The sequence below is a fragment of the Carettochelys insculpta genome, chromosome 4 (genome assembly GCF_033958435.1).
Source record: "Carettochelys insculpta isolate YL-2023 chromosome 4, ASM3395843v1, whole genome shotgun sequence".
Classification (NCBI taxonomy): domain Eukaryota; kingdom Metazoa; phylum Chordata; order Testudines; family Carettochelyidae; genus Carettochelys; species Carettochelys insculpta.
The window spans coordinates 87,106,648-87,133,123 of record NC_134140.1 but is presented as its reverse complement, the minus strand read 5'-3'; the positions used below and the strand labels follow the sequence as shown (position 1 = coordinate 87,133,123).

Here is a 26,476-nt window from a genome sequence, read left to right as displayed (position 1 = left end):
TTTCGATGTCCTTACTTCGAAATAGGCTACTTCGACATAGTGTGCTAGTGTAGACGTAGCCTTTAGGAAGTCAAAGTCCTGTGATGAACCTATATACAAGAGATGCTTTAGAGCAAGATTTCACGACTTAATTCGGTATTTTACCTTTATTTCAATATCACAGACTAATAAAGTGAATAATAGTGTACAGAATCAAAAGTTAGTGCTTCTAAGAAGATTTTTTCTTTTGTAATTTGACAACTCTGTCAAATTAAGAATCTTTACATTTAAGAATCTGAATCAATGGCATACGAACATAAAGGAAAACCACATACTTCAGGAAACAAAGCAACATTTCCTATTCATTCTTTCCATATGTTAACATTTTTATGCATCCTTGCTTAACTATAAGTATACAGTTTGCAAGCCTATTTCTATTTCTCAAGAAGAGACAAAACAATACAGACAAATGCAAATATTTTCTAAAGATTATTTAATCCTTTGCACTTAGTAAATTCACCAAGTGAAACCGCTGTTTAATTAGAAAATAAATAAATTAGAAAATGAATTCTGTCTCTTGTCTCCGGGTAACATCTACAAAGAGTCATCGTAACTCAAGAGAAACAATCTGCCAAGTACCCAGATGAATAATACCATGATTTTAGACATGAGTTGTCAAAAACAAAAGCAGATCTGGGGATAGCATGTATGTTCACTTCACGTGGTAGCAAAATCAAAAGACCTGGACAGCAAACAACACATAAATTATATACTGAAAACAAGTAATTTAAAGGACATTATTTTACTACTGTTTTGAAAGTAACTGCCAGTACTAGCGTCTGTACCTATCCACACACACGCCCATCTCTACAATGAAGATTAACTTTAAGGATTCTCCTTTGAAAGGTCCATTTCTTCTCTTCGTGGCTATGATAGAAAATTTAAAAGGCTTTTTCCAGTCTTTGGCACTAAAATGACTTTTGTTGCCATCATGTTGTTTGTGTGTTGTATCTTCCCTTAGCTGCAGTCTTGCATATCTAGATAATAAGCCCTATCGTGTTTCTCAGCAAAAAAAACTCCCTGAGAGGGAACGCCCTTGGTCTGTCACTGAGAAAGAATGCTATGCTATTGTGCATGCTCTAGAGAAGCTACAACTGTATGCATGGGGACAAACGATTTCAATCTTCAGGCTGACCATTTTGCGCTGAAGTGGCTTCACACAGCCAAAGAGTTTAACAAGAAACTCCTTTGATGGAGTATGGCTTTCCAACACTTCAATTTTGAGACACAGAACACATTTCAGGAGCTTCTACCAAAATGGCTGTTACAAGGTCTCTTGTGAGGGGTTTCCAGACTCAGCTACTCAGGACTCTTCGGTTGTGTCTACACTAAGACAAAACTTCAAAATGGCCACATTGAAGACTACTAATGAGGCACTAAACTGAATATTCAGTGCCTCATTAGCATTAGGACGCTTCCAGCCACGGTGCTTTGAAAGTGCTGCTGTCGAAAGTGCGTGGCTCGACACGGCTACATGGGGGTCCTTTACGAAAGGACCCTGCACATTTTGAAATTCCCTTATTCCCCTCAGCTGAGAGGTCTTTGTCTGTGCGGCTGATACAGAGGGGACAGAGAAAAATGATTGCTCCTAAGCAATTGGAATGAATGCAGTAAATATCCTGGTCATCTCTTAATCAGCCACAGATATGTACATAGAAGGGAAATGTTTAGTTAGACACCATCAGGTTATTTGTTATTCTGAAATTGGTATGGAATTGCTCTGCTTAATGATTTCTTTCCCCTGCAGTCTGTAACTTCTAAGCGGAATCCCAGAGAAGTAATTCTCTGTGTTGAAAGCAAAAAGTTTGAGTGTTTTCTCTCGTTTACTTATTTTTTTTTTCCAAGGCAATGATTTGATCCCTGTGTCCTATAGAAGAGTGTGTATGTATTCATGCTTTAGACTGACAGGTCAGCTATCAGAGTACAGCTCTTTGTTTCCAAGCTCTCTCCTAAGGGAAGGTCAAGAGCTTGGTGTCATCCCCCAGGGAGACATCCCAAGCTTATCTGCTTGGGTCAAAGGGGATTTTCCTCACTTGGGTGGTGGTGGTGGCGGCGGCGGCGACTAGCCCCCGGGGTCAAGGAACCTGTGACCTTGGGTAGCTTCTCAAGCAGAACCTTTACAAGCAAGGTATTTTTAAGGTTTGGCAGGCCCCCACTTTCTGCACTTGGAAGTGTCCAAGTAGGAAGGCAGCCCTAACACCTCTCCTTAAGGATTCCCCAGAAAATCTACTTAACACTTGTTGTCCCAAAAGTCCCTATTTGCCTGGAACATTTCAATATAGTCTGTCAAACAACTGAGTCTCACATCTCCCCTCTAAAGAGGTTACACAAAATCCCAGCCCACCACAACATGTAAACTTAATACAATAAAGGTCACAGAATCACAGAATACTAGAACTGGAAGGGACCTCGAGAGGTCATTGAGTCTAGTTCCCTGCCCTCTCATCAAGATCTAGCACCATCTAGTTGCCCCTTCAGTGACACTTGATATTTAACTTCAGTTGAGATGCACAAGAAACAAGACTTTGAGCTGTAAAGAGCCAAGGCCCAAAATAAGTAAAATCTTATTTCTCATTTTACCTTACAGGGTGGGAGGAATTCCTGCCCAGAGTTTTCTGATCAGTAGATATTTGCTCAGACGGGGGTCCTGAACATGAGAACTGATGCTGTCTGGTTCCCACAACATACTGTTGTCGAGGAGGTAGCACTGACTGGGTTTTTATTGGCTTGCTTTGATTCTTTGGCCCTCTGCAGTCTGCTTCTGTGATACAGGTGCAAATATATTTTATAAGATTTTTCACACAATTACTAGAGACAGAACACCTGGCAACAAACTTTCCACAATTAGAAAGAGGAAGAAACTTACCAGACTGAACATTTTGCCCACATCCTGTAGAGAACTTTCTTATTTTCTTCCCTGACACAGTATTCCAGCCCTCCATAGGAGATGCCTGTGGAAGTGGTTTAAGGCATTTCAGTGAGACAGCATGCCTGCATAAAAGAAGATAAAAAAATATAAAGAGGTCTATAGGCTGGACTGGGGTTTGAATTATTAGTACCAAATGTTTACCATAACAGGTGGCAATTTTCTGCTTTTGGGAGAATTAGTCATGTTTTCTTTGCTCATGTGTTTTGCCCATTGCATAAGCTTAACCAGTAAAGTAAAATAAAAATAAAAAACATCTTATGCTTTTGAATGCTCAGAAAAAAATAAGGTTCCACACTGAATCAGTTTTCAATTATTTGTACAGAACACATACAATATTAGATCATAAAGATGATACTTGGTAATGAAAAAAACCCAACGCACAAGATTAATTAAAATAATCTATAGAAGGGAGGGAGAATAGCTTATTTGTTTTCACATATGAAATAGATACCTCAACATCCTGACACAGACAGGTCAGAGGGATGGTAGCAACAGTCTGTTAATGAGATCAATGACTATGTCTACCTTTCATCACTTGATTAAGTAGTCATTTTAAAGCAAATTCAAGAAAACAAAGACAGACAACTTATCATCATTTTCTAAAGCTTTGAGGACAAACAAGGACACACGCCCTTGTTTTGGAAAGTATGGGGCTTTTCAATCTTAATCTTTACAGAGTGTCACAACAGATTTAGGGATACAGACAACTGTAAAGTAGCTTTAAATCACTGTGAATTGATTGCTTTTATGTAGACAGGCAGCATAACCTGAGACATTTGAATTATCTGAAATGAAGATATCCATTCTAAGGAAGTGGAGGTAAGGAAGTGAGTTAATGGTTCAAATTGAACTCTCACGGAGTTGATAATCCAGGCACCTATTAAACCATAGAAGGCAGGTATAATATAAAATTAAACTTGCTACAGTTGTAAGTGGACAACAAAGTTGTCCCCATCTTGCTCTTGCCCAATGCTATGACTGGAAAAAGAGTTCCCTGTCTGGTGTTCACTTTTCAAACCTAACCATTGGAGAGATTTCTCTCAATAACTGTCCTCAGCACTTATGTGATCTGGAGATATTCTGAGAGTATGAGGAAGTAATATTCATCCTGTTGGAAGAAGTTACAGCACCTGCAATACAACCTAAGGGAGCTGGCACAGATAACTGAACCATCATGTTGCCATGATGTCTGGAAGAAAAGACATGAGTATTAATTCAAACAACACTCAGCTCTTTCTACATGCAATCAGGCAGAATAAAGACTTAATTAGCTATTACGATTCTGCTGTTCCTTCTCACAAGGTATTTAACATAAAGCTAGCCCCAGTTCTAACATCCAGTTATTGAATGCTTATTGAAGCACTACCAATATTGCCCCACCAAGGAATTATCATGCTATCTAGGTCTGAAGTTTGTACACAATATGCTCTAATTTAAGTTTACTAATGAATAAATATGCCATAATCTCTGCAGACACACAGCTACAAGATGTTTTTATGCTGTATGTAGATAGGTTTGGGTGATTAAATTTACCCTTTTGTAATAGCCACATTACATTGTTCAGACAGTCTGAGCTGCTGTTGGAATGTGCCCTGCCTTTTATCTGAAGTGGTGCTATGGTAAAAGGATCAAGCAGATGGTGCAAAAACACTGAAGAGGGGAAGCTGCATTAATAGAGTTCCAGATGAGAAACTTCTTCATGAAAAAATTTACTTACTTTTCTCCAAGTTCTTCTACAAAAACAAGAACCGGCCCATTCTCAGAGCGAACCTCTTGGATATGGGCATTATAAAATTTCCCATTATGATCTAAGCGCACCTGTGAAAAAATTATAAGGAAAAAGAGTGTTACATAAAGGCTGGGTCTATACTAGAGAGTTTTGTCGACAGAAGGGACCTTCCAATAACTCAGAGAGCATCTACACACGTTAAGCACTTTAAGTCTCGACAGAACTCTGCATTTTCCTCGACAGTATTATCCCTCAAAAATTTGAGGCATAACAATCTCTCGTGAATTTGTCTGGACCAGGCACTTTTCCTCTTTTCATGCATTTCAAAGCTTTTCTTACTTCTTCCTTGAGTATAGGTGCACCATCTGCATTCTTAGAGGGACTCAACTTTTCCACTCTCTCATCGTCATAGAGTTCTGAAATGTATTCTGACCACCTTTCCAAAATTTTCTCCTCTTCCATTATTATACTACCATACTTCAACTTCAGACAGACAGATGATGAACATGTTTTCCTTCCTGTTACCTCCTGGATTCACATATGCATCTCTTTTGTACCACTTCCATGTTCCTGTTCAATTATCTTGCAATGTTCATTTAACCAGTTCTCCTTTGCAGCTGCACATTTTAACTTTATTTCTTTATTCAGTTTTTCATATTCAGAAAATTTCTTTTTTCTTTACTCTTCTTTCTTTCATGAGTTGCAAAATTTCCCCAGTCCTCCACTTCTTCTTAATAACGGTTTTATTTCTTGGAATGTTTTCATCCGCAGATGTAACAATGCATTCTTCTAAAAATTCCCATTGTCTGTTAAATGCATGAAAAGAGGAAAAGCACCTCATCTGGACAAACTCACGAGTGAGATGTCTGAAGCCTTAGAAGACTCTGGTATTGACACAATTATGAAACTCTTAAATGATATTTACAGTACAGGGCACGTCCCAGAAGACTTATCAAGATCTATTTTTACTGCCTTGCCGAAGAAACCACGTGCAACTGAATGTGAACAGCATAGGACAATCAGTCTCATGAGTCACATGACCAAAATTCTTTTGAAGATTATTATTAACCGGATTCGAAATCAAAGACAGTCTGAGATCTCTGTGAAAGACAGAGGTACTGGTAACACAATCTACATTTTAAGGTCGTTAATCAAAAGAGCATTGGAAGTTCAAAAGGATATATATTTGTGCTTCATTGACTATGAGAAAGCGTTCAACAGAGTAAAACACGAAGAAATGATGAAACAGTTGGAAGAACTGGATATAGATGGGAAAGATTTGAGAATTAAAAACCATGTACTAGGAACAGACAGCAGCCATCAGGGTCGGAAAAAACCTTAGTAGATATGTGATGATAAAACGAGGAGTGAGACAAGGTTGTGTTCTTTCTCCTGATCTCTTTAACTTGTACAGTGAAAGAATAATGTGCAAAATAGAAGGTCTTGCCAGGATTAAACATTGGAGGATGTAACATCAACAACCTGAGGTATGCAGATGATACCATTTTAATAGCAGAGAGTGAAAAAGATCTTCAGGAACTGGTTAACATTGTCAATAAAGAAAGCGAGCTGAAAGGACTTCAGCTGAACATCTAGAAGACAGAAGTAATGGTTATTACGAAGACGAAGGTACTGCCAACATGTGAAGTACTAGCAAATGGAACAGTTCTTCGTCAAGTAACTAAATTCAAGTACTTAGGATCCTACATCACATCCGATGGTAGGTGTTTAACTGAAGTGAAATGCAGAAACGCTCATGCGAAAGCAGCATTTCAGAAAATTAGAAGCATTCTTACAAACAGATCTTTATCACTGGAGATTAGGAAAACAGTGCTGTGATGGTGATGCAGAACCAGTCCTCATGTATGGATTCAAATAATGGACTATCAGTAAACAAGTTGAGAGGTACGTCGAAGCTACAGAAATGTGGTTTTTAAGAAGGATGTTGTGCATCTCACGGTCAACCAAAAGGACAAATGAGTCTGTCTTAATGATGCCAACAGTAAAAGAACACTGTTAAATAGGATAAGAACAAGGCAGGCAAAATTTATAGGCCATATAATTCGAAAGTCTGCACTTGATAATTTAGTGAAAACAGGAAAGTATAATGGAAAGCGAGGATGAGGTAGACAATGTCAGAAAATACTGGATAGTATCACTTCATGGTTGCATTGCCACAGTACTGTGGAGATGCTCCAAAACACTTGTAATAGATGGGGTGGAGGGCCATGATCACCTACACTAATCAGCATGGCATGAATGAATGAACAATCTCTGGTCATAGTACTGTTGACAAAAGTGCAGTGTAAGACACTTCTGTCAACAGAGAATGCTTCCAGTTGCCGGGCAGCCCTCTTTGCAGAGCTGCCATTCTGCTTTCTGGCACCAGAAGGCAGTGCAGTCTGGCAGTTCTCTGTCAACGGACCAAGTTGTGTGTACGTGCAATCTGTTGACAGAAAAAAAAGCAGTCAAGTAGCACTTTAAAAAGACTAGCAAAATAGTTTATTAGGTGAGCTTTCGTGGGACAGACCCACTTCTTCAGGCCATAGCCAGACCAGAACAGACTCAATATTTAAGGCACAGAGAACCAAAAACAGTAAGCAAGAAGGACAAATCAGAAGAAAATGATCAAGGTGAGCAAATCAGAGAGTGCAGGGGTGGGAGGGGGAAGGTCAAGAATTAGATTAAGCCAAGTATGCAAACGAGCCCCTATAGTGACTCAGAAAATTCCCATCCTGGTTCAAACCACGTGTTAATGTGCCAAATTTGAATATAAAAGACAGCTCGGCTGTTTCCCTTTGTATAGTGATGTGAAATTTTTTTTCTGGTAACACGCATACTCTAAACTCATTTACAAAATGGTCCACTCCATTAAAATGTTGAATAACTGCTTTGTGGATCTGGAGTGTTTTGATGTCTGTTCTGTTACCATTAACCCTTTGTCTAAGGGAGTTAGAAGTCTGTCCAATATACAAAGCATCTGAGCATTGTTGGCACATGATGGCATATATGATGTTAGTAGAGGAGCATGAGAAATTGCCTGTGATTCTGTGAATAACGTGGTTAGGTCCAGTGATGGTATTTCCAGAGAAGATATGTGGACAAAGCTGACTTGTTGCAAGGAAAGGTTCCAGGACTAGTATTCCTAGGGTATAGACTGTGGTTGTTGGTGAGGATCCTCATAAGGTTGGGAGGCTGTCCATAGGAGAGAACACGCATGTCACCTAGGGCCTTCTGGAGTGTGGCATCCTGATTAAGGGTAGGTTGTAGGTCTTTAATAATTCACTGCAGTGGTTTGAGTTGGGGGCTGTAGGTGATGACCAGTGGTGTTCTGTTCTTGGCTTTTTTGGGCTGATGCTTTGTATACTGGACAGAGCCTGAGCCCGCAAACATTTACGCATGTGTTTCAATTGAAACACATCAACTGTCCTTGACACTTGTGCCAACAAGACTGAGGCCTTTTGCACAACAAATCTTATTTACTGCACTTTATACTCCCCGCACACATCCTACTGCATTTTTATTCACAATTTCCACCTCAGAGTATTCACACAATAAATGAGCACAAACAAAACCAAAACAAAAAAATAGAAAATATTAATAATACAGTAAAAACCAAAAGCCAACGAAAAATTGGTCTCCAGGACAGAAGGCACAGAAGTTACTATTTCAACCAACTACTTACTTTACATTTATCTCCAACTGAATACTGCATACCAGCAGCAATGGAAAAATCCCGTTTTTGCTGATCTGTAAACAATGGTATACAGCAGTCAGATTACAGTAATTTTCCACCCATTATAAAAGTAGCGTAGGCACTGCTAGAAATTATCTAATCTAATTGAATTTTTTGTCCCATTAGAATCTTGGAACTGAAAAGACCACTTAGACTCTGATGTTCGTGGACAGACCCCTGTACCTGCTCATTGCTCTGTTGGGACTTCAAATGCCCACTCTGAGGCTGTGCCTAGACTGCAGGCTTCTGCTGACAAAACTCGCACCCAGACTGAAGATCTCTTGGAAGAGATCTGCCGGTCGGGAATATTCTGTCGATATCCGTGAACACCTCATTCTACAAGGAAGAGGGGATGTCTTGACAGAGGGCTTTTTTTATCTCATGTAGATGGGCCAAATGTCAAAAAAATCCTCTCCTGACAGAACTGTTGGCAGAAGACACACAAATTGCATATTGTGGTGTGCAATTTGCATAGCTTTTGCCAACAGTTCCCCACAGTCTAGGCACAGCCTTATAGATCAGCCTGCCAGAGAGGGGCCATGGATTGGGCCTTGCTTACTAACTTACCCTGTTTTGTCTGTAGCCAAACTTCATATTCAACATTTCTGTAAACTGACGGATTGAGTGACTTAAGAACTTTTCTAGATAAAAATGAGGTGGGATTTCCATTGTTCATAAGGTGCTGTACAAAAGATAAAGTAGTAAGTAACATACACACAGGTCTGCTGTATCATACATAAATCTGCTCACTTACTATCACATCATTTCACATAAGCTTTAAACTGGAACATGCAGTAAAGCAGTTAGATGCTCATAAAAGCATTAACAGCTATGAAAGTTTTATTTAAAGGAATTTTTTTATTTCAACAAACAGCAACTAAGCTAGACACTAGGCAGCAGTAAGGACAGTCCTTGCCCTTGACATTTCAAATAAAAATTTCAAACATAATTTTAAGAACTATTTAGTTCCCTTAAAGTACCATATCTAAAAATCAAGAAACTCAAATTACCTGAGAAACACTAACCTAGCCAAGTACAACTAAGTAGGAAGGAAGTGTTAATGTAAAAATACCTTGTTGCCAGAAAGAGACTTTAATCCATTCATATCATTGACTGCAGTTATTCCACTTCTGTAAAGGAGAAGATGCTTTAAATGCTAACAGTTGTAATTAGGCTTCTCACACTGATTAGAAATTTCTTCCATATTATACAAAAATTACCCCAACCTTCATAATGAAGTTTAAATTTTTCACACACTATGCAATGGTGAATATATTGCTTTTACAGACATAATAACTAAGTTCCCAAACACAAAAAGCTGCTCTAATTACATGCATAAATAAATTCAGAAAAAAAATGTACAGTTCCAAATTAGTTTTAGTAACTCTTAAAGTAAACATTTGAAACAGGAAATATAAACTCCTTTAGATCAGATTTTAGCAATCAGAACTAACCCAACTCAACTGAAAAAAAAAAAAAAAAAAAAAAAAAAAAAGAGCTTTTTAAATCAACTCATATTTATTGCCTAGACTGAGTCTGGTCATTCTTGTTCTCCCTCATCTTCTACACCTATTGGAAAGTTGCTATTGGAAAGTTTGCTCCCATGAACCAAGGAGGGGAAAAACACTGTTTCTAAGAGCTATTGAAGAGAATCTTCTGATTTGAACAGTTCACTGCTTTCTTAATCATGTAACAGCAGTTATGGCAAAATTTTAAGTTTTAATAAAAATTAGACTTCTTCTTCTTCTTCAAACACACAAAATTCCCTCCAAACAAACAATTAAGAAAAAACACATTAAGCAACTTCTTACTAAAAACAAATTTTACAATATTTCTTAATAAAAGCAGCAAAATGTATGGAATTTGTGCTGAGGGAGGAGGCGTAAGGTTACATGCACTAGCTTTGCCTCACTGGAAATCTGAATGAAGTCAAAATAAAATGAATTTGATTGTCTCAATCTTGTTTCAAGTGATTATATGCCTCCTCTGTTACAAAAATGCCTTATTACTTAGTATTATACACTCATAAGGATCTGAAAACCACCATACTGCAAAAGCCATGCTGCCAGGGGCTCCCCCAATTGACCAGGATCCCCTCCCAGAGGGCATACCACAGAAGAGGAAGCAGCATAAATTGAAGCAGATTTTTGTGTAAATTCTGCTCTCAGTTACATCCTAGTAAATCAGAAGTTATTCCACTGTAGTTTATGGAGTTACTCACCATTTACACACATTTAAACAAGATCAGAATTTAGCCTTTCTGTAATAGGTTCCACAAGCTTCTTTGCATGGTTTTCAACACGAGAAGCCAACACCACCAGCCCTCATCTCTCATTGCATTCTCTCCCTCATGTATGGAGCTGGAACACTGGCAAACTCCCCACAGAAGGAAGAGGAAGCACGCAGTAAGGGTAGCTCTTACTCTAGGGTGTGTGATTCAAACTTGGAATGCAGGCATAACCATCCCTCTGATTGGAGAAGGAACCACAGAATCCTATATAGTATCTAACTAACAGTATAAATCTTAAACTTGGATGATCATTACAATTCATCTTTGACCATTTCCTCCTTTTCTTTAAAATAGATATTTTAAATGCCATCAGTTCTGCTGAATATCTAGTCACTGTGAATTGCTCAACCATTATTTAATAATTTTAAAATATCGCTTACTTGCTGTTGTCTTCTGAATCTGAATCAGATAAGTCACTGCTATCATTATTTTCCTCTGTCACACTTAGTTCCAATATGATTTTATTCACATCAACACAAAACACTTTTTCATACAGCAATTCATAAATAAGAGCTGAGAAAAAAAATAAGTTAAGATTTATGACTGTGAATGAGAGGTTACTCAACATGTCTTCAATTTTAATAGTGTCAAACTTTTTTTGAAATGTTAGCTGAAGGAGAAATGCAGTTAAATTTGCAGATTATAAGCACCAGATTTTTACTAGCGTAGAGTCTCTTCAGCTCCCATTGATTTCAACTGAAAGTGCTGAGCACTACTAAACACTAAGCCCTCAGCTCTTTGGGGTAGTGACTTTGACTCCAGTCATGCAACTGAATGGACATGCACACTGTGACCTATTGAAAAATCGAAGCCTGTGTCTGTAGAGTACTTAGCACAACAGGCCCTCATACTTTGACAGACGACTTTGGGCTCTACAGCAAATACCAATTGTTCAGCGTAGTCTTTTGAATTCCCAGACATTGCGTTTTTTCTGTCTTCCTCCCAAGGACATTCAATGCAAAATGAACTCCAAAAATACTTAACATAAGAACAGCCATACTGGGTCAGACCAAAGTTTCATCTAGCCCAGTATCTTGTCTTCCAACAGCCCAACACCTGATGCCCCAGAGGGAATAAACAGCAAAGGTAATCACAAAAGCAATCCCATGCCTGACATCAACTTCCAACCTCCGACAAACACACACTGGGGACACCATTCCTACCTATCCCGGCTAATATCCATTGATGGACCTAACCATCATGAATTCATCTAGTTCTTTTTTTGAACCCTGTTAAAGTCTTGGTCTTCACAACCTCATATGGCAAGGAGTTCCACAAGCCTACTATGCAATGTGGAAGAAAACCTTAATTCAATAAGGATACTACAGAAAATTGCCATAACTGTCACAATCCTGTCCTTCAAGTGCTAGCTATTCTTCCCAGATTAGTATCATCCTCTAGTTTTATTAATGTACTCTCAAGTCCAAGTATAAAGATTTACTTAGAGCCTAACCCCTAAATTCTCATTCACACTCATTAACAACCCTGACTTCAGTGGAAATTCAGACATGCAAAGACTCCAAGATTAACACTGACAAATTGTCTCTTAGGCTACATCTACACTAGCCCCAAACTTCGAAATGGCCACGCAAATGGCCATTTCGAAGTTTACTAACGAAGCGCTGAAATGCACATTCAGCGCTTCATTAGCATGCAGGCAGCCGCAGCGCTTCGAAATTGATGCGGCTCGTCCCGACGGGGCTCCTTTTCGAAAGGACCCCGCCTACTTCGAAGTCCCCTTATTCCCATCTGCTCACTGTACCTGTTAAGTAGGTACAATGCTAAGGAATTTAAGACAACCAACTACATATTAGTACCTTACAGAGTAGCTATGAAATGTAAACATTAGCAGATGTTCTTGGAGTTGCACAGGTCTTTAAATCAATTAAGGTTTTTTCCTTTTGGAAACTAAAATGAAGATGTACATGCTTTATTCCCATCTGCTCATGTACATGCTTTATTCCCATCTGCTCATGGGAATAAGGGGACTTCGAAGTAGGCAGGGTCCTTTCAAAAAGGAGCCCTGTTGGGACGAGCCGTGCGGCAGCGAGCCGTGTCAATTTCAAAGCGCCGCAGCCGCCCACATGCTAATGAAGCGCTGAATGTGCATTTCAGCGCTTCATTAGTAAACTTCAAAATGGCCATTTGCGTGGCCATTTTGAAGTTTGGGGCTAGTGTAGACACGGCCTTAATGTTTAGAGTACTGATAGAAGACTGACATTGTGGCCAAGTGATAATGCAATTCACTACGGATTAGGAGATGAAGCCCCAATGGTAATTAGACTCCCAGCCCAAAAAAGAAGAATTGGACCATCTTTTTCTGTATCTTTTGCATTTAGGTTTATAAATGATAAATATTTGTCTCTCTCTTTCCTTTACTATGCACAATCAATTTCATCATGTCTCAAAAGATGACAAGATCATAATTCAAATCTCTGGTGAGGATGATGCAGCCTTTGTTGACTGTAGTTCTATGCGAGTTGAACACTGCATCACCACAATGATATGTTTAGACACAGTATACTTTAAGCCAGTGGGAGAGAACCTGCCGTCTGCTGGAACTCCACCTGCAGTTTATGGACGATATGTGCCTCCCCTCCACGTGCCATTCGCACACCAGGGCACCAGAGCCCCTCAATTCCTACTCCTCCCCTCCCAGCACTTTTGGAGCACTGCTCCATCCCCGTCCCTCTCTCTCTCTCCCCCCCAGATCTGGAACGCCACAAACCAGCTGGGATGAGTGCAAATCGGTGGATTCACGGAACCTCTGAGAGTGGTGGGAGGGAAGAGAGGAATAGAGAGTGCCATGCTCTGGTGCCCCATTGTGTGAGAGGCACATGGGGGAAAGGAGCACACAGGAAGTCCGCAGAACCACAAATGGAATCCCATTGGTCGCTGCGGCCCACTGAGGTGAAGGACAACCACTCATGTGGCCTGCTCCCTATTTTTGGTTGCTCATTGCTGCTTTCAATAAAGAAAAAGCACTCTAGATGGAGATTTATTCACAGATCAAAATAAAAGCTGATCACTTTTTGGGGCCTTTGGTGCAATCACATGCTTTACTGCACAGCTTACCAACCAAAACTGTACTTACATTGGCACAAAGCAGCTCTTTTTCTGTACTCTATAGGATAAACAATATCATAGTGATTTCCATTTGAAAAACACAGTAGTACCTAGAGAAGAGGAAAGAAAGGATATGTAAATAAGTGATCTGTTTTGTGATGATTTTATAAAGTTAACAGCATCTTTTTTAATTCAATTCCACGTGCTCATTTACGATGCTGCAAAATTTTCAGGGCATCATAATTACAAGAGCAAAAAAAAATATTTCTATGGACAGTCACTGGGTCAAGTCAAATAGAAAAGTCCTGCTAATGCACAAAAAAATATGTAAGAGGATCGATTGGTAATGGATTATTTGCTGTTTTAAGTAGGTACAATGCTAAGGAATTTAAGACAACCAACTACATATTAGTACCTTACAGAGTAGCTATGAAATGTAAACATTAGCAGATGTTCTTGGAGTTGCACAGGTCTTTAAATCAATTAAGGTTTTTTTCTTTTGGAAACTAAAATGAAAATGTACATGCTTTAGTTAAATGATTGTATTTTTCCATTTGATGTTTTAACGTAATTTTTAAATGGAAATTCTACCAAGTGTATTTTTTTCTTTATCCCTAGAAACGCTTACCATTCTACAGGTTTTAATTAAAAACAGGGTCATAATCAATTTAGTTTCCAGTAACATTATTTTTCTGGTTTTCAAACCTTAAACATTGATTAAGCTGTCCCAAAACAGAGTGCCACTCCAAATTTCTCCATTTTATCTCTTTTCTGTAAGGTTTATTGAGAACCAATGCTATTCTAGGCTTATCCTATTTTTCCGGCTCATCTTGGTTCAGTGTCTTTCAACATTTGCTCAGTTATGTCAATTTTGAAGACTGTACTGGTGATTGTGTCTTTTCTGTTTGGTTTTATGAGAAGGAATACCATTCCAGGCACATCCCATTTTCCTCGCACAATCAAACCCTCATGTTGCTTTAAGTTATAAGAGGAAGCGGTATACCAAATTTGGTGGTCCTAGCTCTTATCATTTAAGAGGAGTTGAGAGCATATTACAATAAGGGTTATTTCTGCAGACATAAATTATTACTGTCCTCTATTCACTCAGTCTATTGTTCAATTACATGTCCAAACTAGGGACTGAACTGTGTTAAGAATTTTATTGTTTCATTTTTCATTACAAAGAGAAGATTGCTGTGACATTCTCAAACTGTAACAAGTCCTAAGTTGCTGAAAATATATATTTCTTATATGAGATTTGTGATTGCCTTTTTTCTTTAGGAACATTTTAATTGATAATTGCAAGTTAGGGCTTAAAACTATTTTTGTTTGGCTTTGTTTTACCTTGTCAGGAAATCCATTTTCAGTTACATGTGAGGGAGAAGCATTTGGTTCCTGATATATTATAAAGTCCTTCCTAGAAAAAATAAAAGAATTCAAGTGAGAATATACTCAGAGTGAGAATTCAAATGAGAATTCAATGAATAACTAAGCTTAAAAAAGACTGCTTAAAATAATTCAAAAGGAAAAGTGAATAACGTTAGTATAAAGTAGCACTACACTAAAATTTTGATTTTCTCAGCAGAAAGACAAATATAAAATGTTTTTAAACACCTGGTGCAGTACCTCATGGGACTTGTAGTATGGTTGCTTCGTCCTCATATTTTCCTCTACAGGCCAAGCTCTCTAGTTGGACTACATCTCTTATGGTGCAGTATGGCTCATTCCCCTGGAGAGGGGAAGCATTGCATCGTGGGACTCTTTGGCCATAGAGGACACTGGGGTCACAATATTACCGAACTATGACTTCAATTTAGCATGACAAGAATATTGCTATATCAAAAGATGTCAGTTTTCATATTTAAAAGAAAAACCCACACATAGACCATGGAAACTAGGCACTAAAACAAATGAAACCTAAAGATCAATCCCGCATACACATTACACAAGGCTGAAACAATCTCTCTGCATTAAACCAGTAAAAGTTATACTTGTGAACATGAGACCATAAAATTTAGTGTTATGCATACTAAAGTATTAGCAATTGGGACAAATACAGAATATAGCTTTAGTCAGGATATTCTTCCTTTTTCTTCCCAAATAATTAATCCAAATGCTCATAGAACATCTCACTATGCTAGTTTAACGGTTAAAGGAAAAGTAATATATATTGTCTGAGTAATAGCAAGTAGCAAGAAGTAATATGTATTGTATAGAGGCCTCATTTCTTGTCAAATGGTTAATGAAATACGGGAAACAGTTGCATCTCATCTGCTACTTTGCATGTAAATATTAATAAAACATTAGTGGGCATGAGACTGGGCTGCTTCCCTATTCCTATGACATAGCTGAAGCACATAGGTGAAGCAACAGGAGAAAGCTCAGATTATCGCTACCATGCTGAGCTGTTTGGAACCTAGAGAATTTCCATCTCCAAAGCTGTCAATCCAACATGCTTCATGAGCTCTGAGGCTCATCTTTTACAAAGGCATGTGTTGCCAAATAGCTACTGCACAAATGCAGTGATGTTTTTTTGAGCTGAAATAGCCCAGCCATATCACACTTAGGAGAATTCAACATAAACACACAAAGAGCCTATTCCGTTTTATAAATTAGCAAATTCCCAATTTACTCTTTAAAAAGCCTTTTCTTTCATTAACTTAAAAAGTAGCACATAAGATGTCAAATGTGATACAAACTAACAAGAACTGGAAAATTTAGTTGAAACCCACATGCTGTTTCGCCTCTTCTATTCCACAAGAACATGAGTGAAAAACATCCATCTTCACTTTTCATTTCCACGTTGTAATCAATCTGTGTCACAATCTTAACTTTATTTAATAAATACATTTGCATTTAGCCTTTGGAAAAAGTCCCATCTATTTTAATTCTTTGTTCAATAATCACTGTTTTCCTATTTCTTCCTCTCCCAAATCAATCAGACATACCTAATAAACTTATTACAATTAATTTTGTGTTCACAAATACATTTTATAGATAAAATAAAAAAGCAATTATGTCACACTTTAAAAATTAATAAAATAATTTATTATGCGAAGAGCTTTCATAGGGCAGACCCACTTCTTCAGATCTGGAGACAGGAGAGAGAAGTGGCTCTGCCCCACGAAAGCTCATCACCTAATAATTTATTTTGTTAATCTTTAAAGTGATACATTACTGCTTTTTTGTATTTTTAGGATACATACTAACATGGCAATCTCTCTATTTTAATAGATAGAAAAATAGTTTAAAATCAAATTTAGATGACGTAGTTCTGAAAGGAAAAATGTATTCTGTATCTCCTTGACTGTTAAGTTCTTTGGTGTTCCAGAGCACTTGTCCTTTTTCAGGAGATCTAGAAACATAACCAGACACCCAACAACAAAAGACCAGTGACAAAAGTTGGGCTGGAGCATAAACTAGTCTGATCTTTCTTTTTTCAACTTGAATTATGACTGGAAAGCATCCTGTGATCCCTCCAGGTGCCTGGACTGGGGCTGGAAATTTATACCAGCTCTTGCTTCCCTTTTCTTTTCCCAGGAAGGGGGAAGAGAAATACCATTTTCTCTCTACCACCTCCTCTTTTTGGAGGTAGTGGGTTTCTCCTCTAATGTGCCAGTGTCTCTGCTGATGCCCCTTTCCCAACAAGCGTGTGAAAACCGAAAAAAAAAAAATCACTCTGCAAGGAAAAACCTTAGGCAGCTGAAACAGTATCACACTCTTCTCACCACCTGCTAATGAGAAGACGACGCTCCCTTATACATGTTTGGCTTGGCGTTTAATTACCTCCTGGGATTGTGGATGCAAATATATCCTGCCTTGAAGAATTTATCTATTTTTATTTCATCACCAGACTTCCCCTTCCAGCTCCGAGGGCAAGTAAATGCTTCTGCCTAGAGGGGGTCCAGATTTAGTTCTGGTGTAAGTAAGTACAAATGACTTCAGGGGAACTGCACCTGCCTATATTACAGCTAATTCTGGCCTATAACTAGCCAATAAAAGGTAATGAAGCAGTAAGACTATCAGTAGACTGTCCTTACAGATTAAATATGTCCTGGCTAGCAGTTCAATCAGCTTTCATCTGTCGAGAGCTTGTGGCTCTAAAACTGACTCTCAGTGACTGCTTAAAATGCAAAAGCATAGAAACCTCACACAAGGTAGCATGCAACTTCACCTAAGTACTTTGAAAATAATATTTCATTTCCATTGGTTTTTCAACATACTATTCCATTAGTTAAAGAATACTTCAAATGTTTAATTAGCTACATACTTCATACATGCACCTGATTAACTGAAATGGGTTATATTTTTCCACTGTATTATCCATGAATTAGTATTAAAATTTTGCTTACTTGTACATAAGAGAAAGGGCACTTATTTCCACTTGTCCAACCCATTCCTGTATTGAAAAGGAAAACAGAAAGAAATTATTTCAAAATAAAGTTTTATGCACATTTGGATGAACCAAAAAAAAAAAAAACAACAAAAAAACCATCATTAACCTGAGACAATAGGCAATAGTCTAACCCTGGATTTCAGCCAAAGGTTTTAATTTGTGTATTCACACTGATTTTGGATTGTGGAACAGCAAATTCATGTATTTTGTAATTTGGGATGAAGTACAGCCACTTCTTTCACAACTGTTCTCTAAACAAATTTAAAGTTCATGCATAAAAGAACTTAATGAAAATAAAGTTTTAAAGGTAAGTCAAACCAGGCTAGCAGTGGGTAAAATTTTGAAAACAGACTTAAGAAGCCTACATCCCACTAAAAGTCACCACCCCTAAGTCTACCAGGTCCTTTTGAAAATTTTACACAATGGCCATGTCTACACTAGCCCCAAACTTCGAAATGGCCACGCAAATGGCCATTTCGAAGTTTACTAATGAAGCACTGAAATACATATTCAGTGCCTCATTAGCATGCGGGCGGCCGCGGCACTTCGAAATTGACGCGGCTCGCCACCGCGCGGCTCGTCCAGACAGGGCTCCTTTTCGAAAGGACCCCACCTACTTCGAAGTCCCCTTATTCCCATCTGCTCATAGGAATAAGGGGACTTCGAAGTAGGCGGGGTCCTTTTGAAAAGGAGCCCCGTCTGGATGAGCCGCGTCAATTTTGAAGTGCCGCGGCCGCCCACATGCTAATGAGGTGCTGAATATGTATTTCAGCGCTTCATTAGTAAACTTCGAAATGACCATTTGCATGGCCATTTTGAAGTTTGGAGCTAGTGTAGACATAGCCCATATCTTTAAACCTGTCCTGGCAGATTTTAAAATTAAAAGGATATGTAAGAGAATCAGGCCTAAATAACTACCAATTCTGAGAGGCATTGTAATGGTATTATTTTAAATACAATGGACAATATTTTAAATACTATGGCCTAACCCGTGCAAAAATCTTGACTTTAAGCCTGAAAAACCTTTGTTTCCTAATTACTGCCACTGATTGGTGGGAAAGAGAACTGACAACTTATTGTAGACATCATAGCCAATTACTGCCCACTTGCTCTTGTGACATACATATACTTATAAATATCACAGTGAGATAAGAATCTGCTCTTTTCCCTCTCTATCCCTTAAGTCAATAAGCAAAGATTACATCATTAGTACCCTGAAGCTACCTTCCCTCAAAGCTTCCTATCAAGCCGGAGTGCAGCAGTGCAAGACACCTCTCTCAAGCCACTAAACTGTCATGTCCATGAGAGAGGCACCTCTGCCTGACAACCCTGTGTGGAGCGGCCCAAGAATTGCAAGGTCAGGGGAATGGTGCCTCTTCTCTGGTCCCCAACCAGCCCGCCCCAAATCTGCCCCAGATGGGGAACAGGCACGGCTCCTCCAGCCGTGCCAATGGAGCTGCTCTGGCCCTGGAAGGGTCCCTCTCATCTGGCCCTAAGCTGCTGTGGTGGGAGAGAGTCCTCTCTCCTCGGGGCAGAGTGCACTGCAAACTTTAACATCTTCAGCTCTACTCTAGAGCCCATACCCCAGCCAGAACTCTCATTCCACATACCCCAGACCTCTGCTCCAACCCTGAGCCCCTTCCCGCACTCCAACCCACTCATCCCCAGCCCTGCCTCAGAGCCTGCACTTTCAGCTAGATCCTTCATCCTCTTGCACCCCAACTCTTTGCTCCAGCCCCTTCTATATCCCAACCCCTCAGCCCCACCCCACTACACACTATCCATCCATGTGATACATCATCTCCATGCTGGCACACATAACAGCCATTCCACACATGGACATAAAAAATTAGGGGGAACAGTGCCATGAAAATAAGAAAATTACGTCTATTAGCATTTAACTAATAGGCTTTGTTTCATTTTTTCTGATATACTTTTTTTTCTTTTTTATAAAGATCTAATAAATTCAATATAATCTGAATACGCTTTTTTAAAAAAAAAGCTTATTTTCATAGGAATTCACATAACAAATTTGTCCACCAAGTTTGGTATCTTGCTTGCAAGTATCAGATCCTTCAGAAGAAGGACTAAATCACCCATACTAGATAATTAACAATATTACCACCTATGTAGCCACGGAAGATCCTTCCTCCTAACTCCAAGCAGTCAGGACATGATCCATATCCCATTTAAAAAAAAAAAAAAAAAAAAAAATCAAGGAAAAGACTAAGATGGACTTTATGAGAGCTGGACTGAATACCTGGAACAAATGACCTGAAGTACAACAGCTGACCTCTCTTATAAAACGCTTTCTCTAGTGGACAATCTTCTTACCACAGCCATACAAGATACGCAGAGGATTAAGTAATCCTCTCTACCTATAGTCCCCTGTACAGCATTCCTGGATCCAACAGTAGATCCTGTGCAGCCATTACTTCCCTGCCATAAATAACGGGACAGAGAGGGGCACGTTTGGGCTTCAGCAGGTTACCACTGTGACAGTGCACCTCATACTCTTCACAGTGTTGTTTGAGCACTGTCCTTGTAAACCAGGGTTGTGAGTTCAATCCTTGAGGAAGCCATTTAGAGTATGGAGCAATTAGATTAAAAAAAATCTGCCAGAAATGGTGGTTGGTCCTGCTAATAGGGCAGGGGACTGGACTCAGTGACTTCAAGGTCCCTTCCAGTTCTATGGGATATGTATATATGATTATGGCATAACTAATACACTTTAAAGAAGGATCTGTCACCTGAGATGTCACAGAGAAGGTTATGATTTGCTGAATATGGATTATCCTATTTGTATGTACCATTTTTGTCTCTGAAGTTATGAATATTGACTATGTATCTGTATCTCACATGTAATTACACCTGGGTTTCACCCAATAAGCAAAAAGTTTTCAGTCTAGATGGCTATCTGGGAAGGGCCCATTCACGTAACACATGATGAGGAAAAACAATAGATCTTAAAACAGGAGCAGGCTGTAAGCGGCCCACGGACTGGACATGGATCACCAGGATTAACCCAATGGGCCACTGGCACTTTATTTACCTCCACTTCCACATATATGACCACTTGAAGCTGCCACTGGCTGCAGATCACTGTTCCCAGTGAACAGGAGCGGCAAGCAGCTGCACCTACAGATGCGCTGGTAAATTAAGCACTGGTAGTCTGCCATTGGCTAACCCTAGCAATCCGCCTCTGGCTTTTTCCCCACCCCAGCCTTAGAAGAAATTTTCTCCCACATGGGGAGCCTCCTAGGGATGCTACATAGTGTGCCCAAATAAAGCCTGCTAGGACACTACAAGGACATGCAAAACCATGTCACCTGGTGTGATCCTGGGATGTAAGTATTCTTCCACTGACTGGTGTGGGAACCAAGGTTTGAAACCAACCAATGCAAAAGCTATGTAACAGGGGAGTGATAACAGTTAGCTCGCTACCAACTCTCCACCCAAGAAGATTCCTGAAAACTCCTGAATTAGGGAAGTGCGGGAGCCAGACTAAAGATAGTATGTGAATGGAACATGTGGGCTGTGCCTACACTTGCCCCCAACTTTGAAGGGGGCATGGTAATCAGGGCCATGGGAGATTACACAGCACTCCTTTCGGCTAATTTTCCCCAATGGCAACTTCAAAGCGCCAAACTTTGAAGTGCCAGCATGTGTGTAGTGAAGTCCCTTTACTCCTCAGGAGTACACGCATGCCAGCACTTCAAAGTTTGACACTTGGAAGTTGCCGCGGGGGAAAATTAGCCTAATGAAGGGTTGCATATTCACCACAGCACTTCATTAGTAATCTCCCGTGGCCCTGATTACCATGCCCCCTTCGAAGTTGGGGGCAAGTGTAGACACAGCCGTGGGGATTCCAAGCTGCAAGCATGTCCAGTTTGCCCATTAAGAATCTGCAGCTGGCTTACGTCACAACTTAAGGTAAGTATTTGTTATTTGTATCCCATCTATGTAGTATATTAAGCTTAATTTGCATTTTTGTTTATTTGCTAGGTAATGTGCTTTGATCTATTTGCTATCACTTAAAATCTAACCTTTGTGATTAAATATTTTGCTTTTGCACTATCTAAAACAAGCATGTGGGAGTCATAACTCAGGGCAGAAAGCTGCTGTATTGTTCTCTTCACTCTCAGGGGGCTAATTTCACACCCTTATGCTACACAGTACCCTACACAGCACGAGATGGTGTAACTTTGGGAGTACACTCCAAAGGGGCCTGTGCCTTAGGAGTCGAGAGGTGCCCTAGCTGAAGCCTTCCCATGCAGGGGTTGGTTAAAGAGGCCATCTACATATGCTGCAGCTGGGTAATATCCATACCTGAATGTGTGCTGGTGAAGGAGAGGGCTCTGCAACTTGTAACAGCAGTGCAGTATTAAAGAGAAACCTAATGGGTAGGTTAGAGGATTCAGTGGTAGGCCATATCCACCTGACACCCCACGGAGGAAACCCATTATAACCACCTCCCAGAATTCCCCATCCCATGCAAGAGGAAAGCACAGAAACAATTCTGACACTTCAATATTTTCCAGTAACAAAACTACTTTATTAAAACTTTCTGAAAGTATAAATAAATTGTAACAGCTCTCTTTTACCCTCTCTTGATTATTCCCTCAACAAATCTAAATGGGTTGCCAATATTCTCCATTAGGAGAAGTAATATCAGAGAACCTGGCACTCAAAACATACATTTTTAAAATCTGTTTTTCAATGTAGCTATTAGGAAAAATAGTGGAACGAGCATCCTGAAATTCAAGTCTTCCGTTTAACCAAAGTACAAGACAGACATAGAAAACAATGACATGCTTCACAATACCTGGGGGAGTGCCTCAGTGCTGAACTGGGGGGACCGTTTCAGATGTAAACTTGTAGTTCAAGTTTCCCTGCTTCATTCACTCCCTCTTGTTGGCAGAAAATCCCAAGAACAATTACAATTGTTCTGGTGGTGGTATTCTTATGTGCACATCTATCCACTAGTATCAAGAATGAGACTAACACCCTGCTTCTCAAAGATCTAACAGCTGACAGATGGTAAAGAGCTGTGGACAATACAGGTTGAACTTTTCTCTTGTCCGGCACCCTGGGGACCTGACCAGTGCTGGATAAGAGAATTTGCTAGATCAAGAGAGGTCACTACTGTCTAGCACATTACTAAAACTTTCACTGCTTACTGGACTCTTAGAAGACATTTAAGAGTAAATTTGAGCTAAACAACAGCACAGAACACCAGAAGCCAGCATTGGTGGCTGTAAACAAACTTTACGGGACCAAGGGAAACCTGATCACAACCCTGATAAGTGGTCATCCAGCTAACTAAAATCAGGCCAGATTACGGATGCTCCGAGACAAGAGAGTTCTGGATTAGAGAGGTTCAAACCTGTATTAACAGCCAGATTCAAACCACTAACTCAATACATAATGAAATTAATACGTTTTGAAAGTGTATTAAAGGATATGATTAATACACTTTCAAAGTTTTTTAAAGGACAAATCAGTACACTTTTAGAGTTGTGTTGTGGGGCTGCAGGTCATTTTAATTCACATAAACTAAAGTAGTGCATAATAAACTCCTACTGTAGTCAAGCCCTAAAAAGTGAAAGTTACTGTATTCATTACTACCCTAATGCATTGTCCAATAACTCCCTCACAGGACATGAGTCAGGACTTTTAGATTTTCTTATTCAAATTTTTTTTTTAATTTATTAATTTCTTAACAAACCAAACCAAACCAACTGAAATTAATTTAAGACTCAGAGCTAAAAAGATGAATTTCTAACTAACTTTCAGAAAATAGACATGAGAGGAATAATAGTAATACATTGTGTCCTTGTTTGCCTTCTTTATAATACAAAATGGCTTGTTTTGCTTTTTGTTTTTAGACGTAGGTCTTTCATGACTTGTGTATATGTGATAGAACTGGTCTATGTCAAGAGCTTTTGCAACCAACATGGCTGCATAAGAGACCCACTGTAAACGTGCTGTCCTATTGTAAACCATTATTTATATTAGTACATCCTACCCTGGGAAAAAATATATGGGAGATTACATTGGTGAACAGTATCTAGACTAGGAGGTTGTAGTATGAAGCTACATCACTAGAGTTCCAACAGTGACTAAAAACCCATACACAGATAAGGCCATAAAGAAGCAAGAGACACAAAGCCATTTTTTCCCGTTTTGAAGATCATTTTTGGAAGGCAAGAACAAAATTTCACTTGGGTGACCATCAGAGTTCCCTTTATTCTTTTCCACCCACATACCAAGTAAATTTTGTAATGTGCACCACCAATAAACATGCTTCCCACTATAGGTGGATGTGTAGGCTCTGCAAAATCAGCTGGGCAGCACCTGAATCTCTCCCAGGCAGCTGCTCAAGCGCTCATCTTATAGGGATGAAGGGGAACAGCAAGTAACGTACCCGTACAAACCAAGGTAGGGGAGAATCTTTAACACTGCCCTCTTCCCTAAAGGGCAACTATAGGGGAGAGGGGCCCAGGGCTCGAGAGAAGGAGGCACCCTCAGCCACACCCTTATTGCAGCAGCCTGTAACGGAGCCCTGATAGCTGGTTTGGAAACAAAACCACCTCCTTGGTCAGCCAACCACGGTATACGTACATGTGCACCCCCCAACAGAAACATATTGCTCAATGTGTATGGCTGTGGGTGCTCTACTAATCAGCTGGGTGACACCTGACTCTCTCCTGGGTGGTTGCCAAAGTGCTCAGCTTACAGGGAATACTGATGCCAACTATGGCATCACTGTTGGTGCTAGCGGTCTGGAGTAGTGAGAGAAACTATCACAGAATAACAAAAAGGAAATGCAGCCAGAGACTGGACCGTAACTGCTCAAGAAACCACAGTTATCATCTGCCATACACTACTGTCATACCACACAACAAAGAAAAAAGACATGAGCATCTGGCCACATAAAATTTTATGATCTATCCAAATGGACATTTTTAACAGATAAAAAAAAAAATACAAACTCCAAAATAGTGTGTGTATGCATACACCAAATGGGTCTGTGCATACATTCTATATAACCACATACATAATGCACTGAGATATCTTAAGCTCATTTCAGTCAGCCAAAATAAATAGAAATTACACTGTATAATGCAAGTTTAATTAAATAATACATACCTGAGGGTTTTCCAAACACTTTAAATACTCCTCAAATGGTCCCTCTATAAACTATAAAAAATATGACAACAAATGTTTATTATTACTATTATTTGTACTACCATACTGCATAGGAACACTAGTCATGGACTGGGATCCCACTATGCAAGGTGCTATACAAACAGCACAAAAAGATGGTCCTTACTCCAAATAACTTACAGACTAACAAGAGGCAACCGATGGATACTCAGAGACAGATGTAGGACTACAAAGAAATGATGAAACAATACCTGTCAGCAGGATAGACAGTGGTCTCAGCACAACAAAGACTAACAGTAGGTAACTTCTTTGTAATCATCTTGGCAAAGAAGAGTTTAAGAAGAATAATGATAAAGATCTGTGGATGTTTGCTATGAGTACCTCTCAAGCACATGGGACAGCATGGGAGAATGTATAAAAGGCACTTGAAAATTTAAGTAGCGGGCAACATCTCTCTGTGTGTGTTACTGCTGGTGACCTTTACACATCAATAAGTGGACAAAATGTATTTTTTTCCTGCACTGACCTAGCATCATAAGTCACCTTAACTTATCAGATACTTCTCAAATGTAAACAAACATTTAACTGCCACTGACACCTTTTTAACAATAATCAAATTCTATTATAGGAAATATTGTAGGACTTCAAATCATGCTCCATGATTTTTTTTCACAAATCTGCAATTGCATAATGTATAGCCACAGACAAGTTATTCCTTATAAAACTATATACACATTGATTGTCAGAATCAGACTGTAGGCCTTTCACTGGGGAACTTCACTTATTGTGTGTTTTAAAAGCTCCCTGTGACATGATCACATCACATAATAAAATGGTAATTTAATCCATTAATATTAATGATTCCCTATTAGTCAAATCTCAGTCTCAGACATAGCAAAAATCTAGTACTTATCAAAATGTGAGAATTTACTTTTATAACTGCTATAAAGTAAATAGTGACAATCTTTAACAGTCTAGTATTAGTTTGAAGCAATACCACAGGAAACTAGCGCTCAAGAGCTGCTTTTATTTTAGTATGGTTGGTACACATTTAAATGGGGGAGGGGGAGGAGGCACATTCCAAGACATTTAGATCTTCCAACAAACTCCTGGAGTTCAGT

The 26,476-nt window shown here is 39.3% G+C and overlaps 1 protein-coding gene across 2 annotated transcripts in view; it reads right to left on the bottom strand.

Annotated features, from left to right (window-relative positions):
• Positions 1 to 26,476, bottom strand: part of OTUD4 (OTU deubiquitinase 4) — a 54,001-nt gene that overhangs the window by 22,990 nt on the left and 4,535 nt on the right. For both annotated transcript variants that reach the window (XM_074993250.1, XM_074993251.1), the window contains exons 4-14: positions 25,338 to 25,388; positions 18,142 to 18,188; positions 15,134 to 15,206; positions 13,818 to 13,899; positions 11,104 to 11,236; positions 9,506 to 9,563; positions 9,001 to 9,115; positions 8,383 to 8,447; positions 4,686 to 4,786; positions 2,906 to 3,030; positions 2,620 to 2,800 (exon numbers count right to left, since the gene is read on the bottom strand). In XM_074993250.1, the coding sequence (XP_074849351.1) occupies positions 2,620 to 2,800; positions 2,906 to 3,030; positions 4,686 to 4,786; positions 8,383 to 8,447; positions 9,001 to 9,115; positions 9,506 to 9,563; positions 11,104 to 11,236; positions 13,818 to 13,899; positions 15,134 to 15,206; positions 18,142 to 18,188; positions 25,338 to 25,388 (1,031 nt within the window). The remainder of the gene's footprint in view (positions 1 to 2,619; positions 2,801 to 2,905; positions 3,031 to 4,685; positions 4,787 to 8,382; positions 8,448 to 9,000; positions 9,116 to 9,505; positions 9,564 to 11,103; positions 11,237 to 13,817; positions 13,900 to 15,133; positions 15,207 to 18,141; positions 18,189 to 25,337; positions 25,389 to 26,476) is intronic.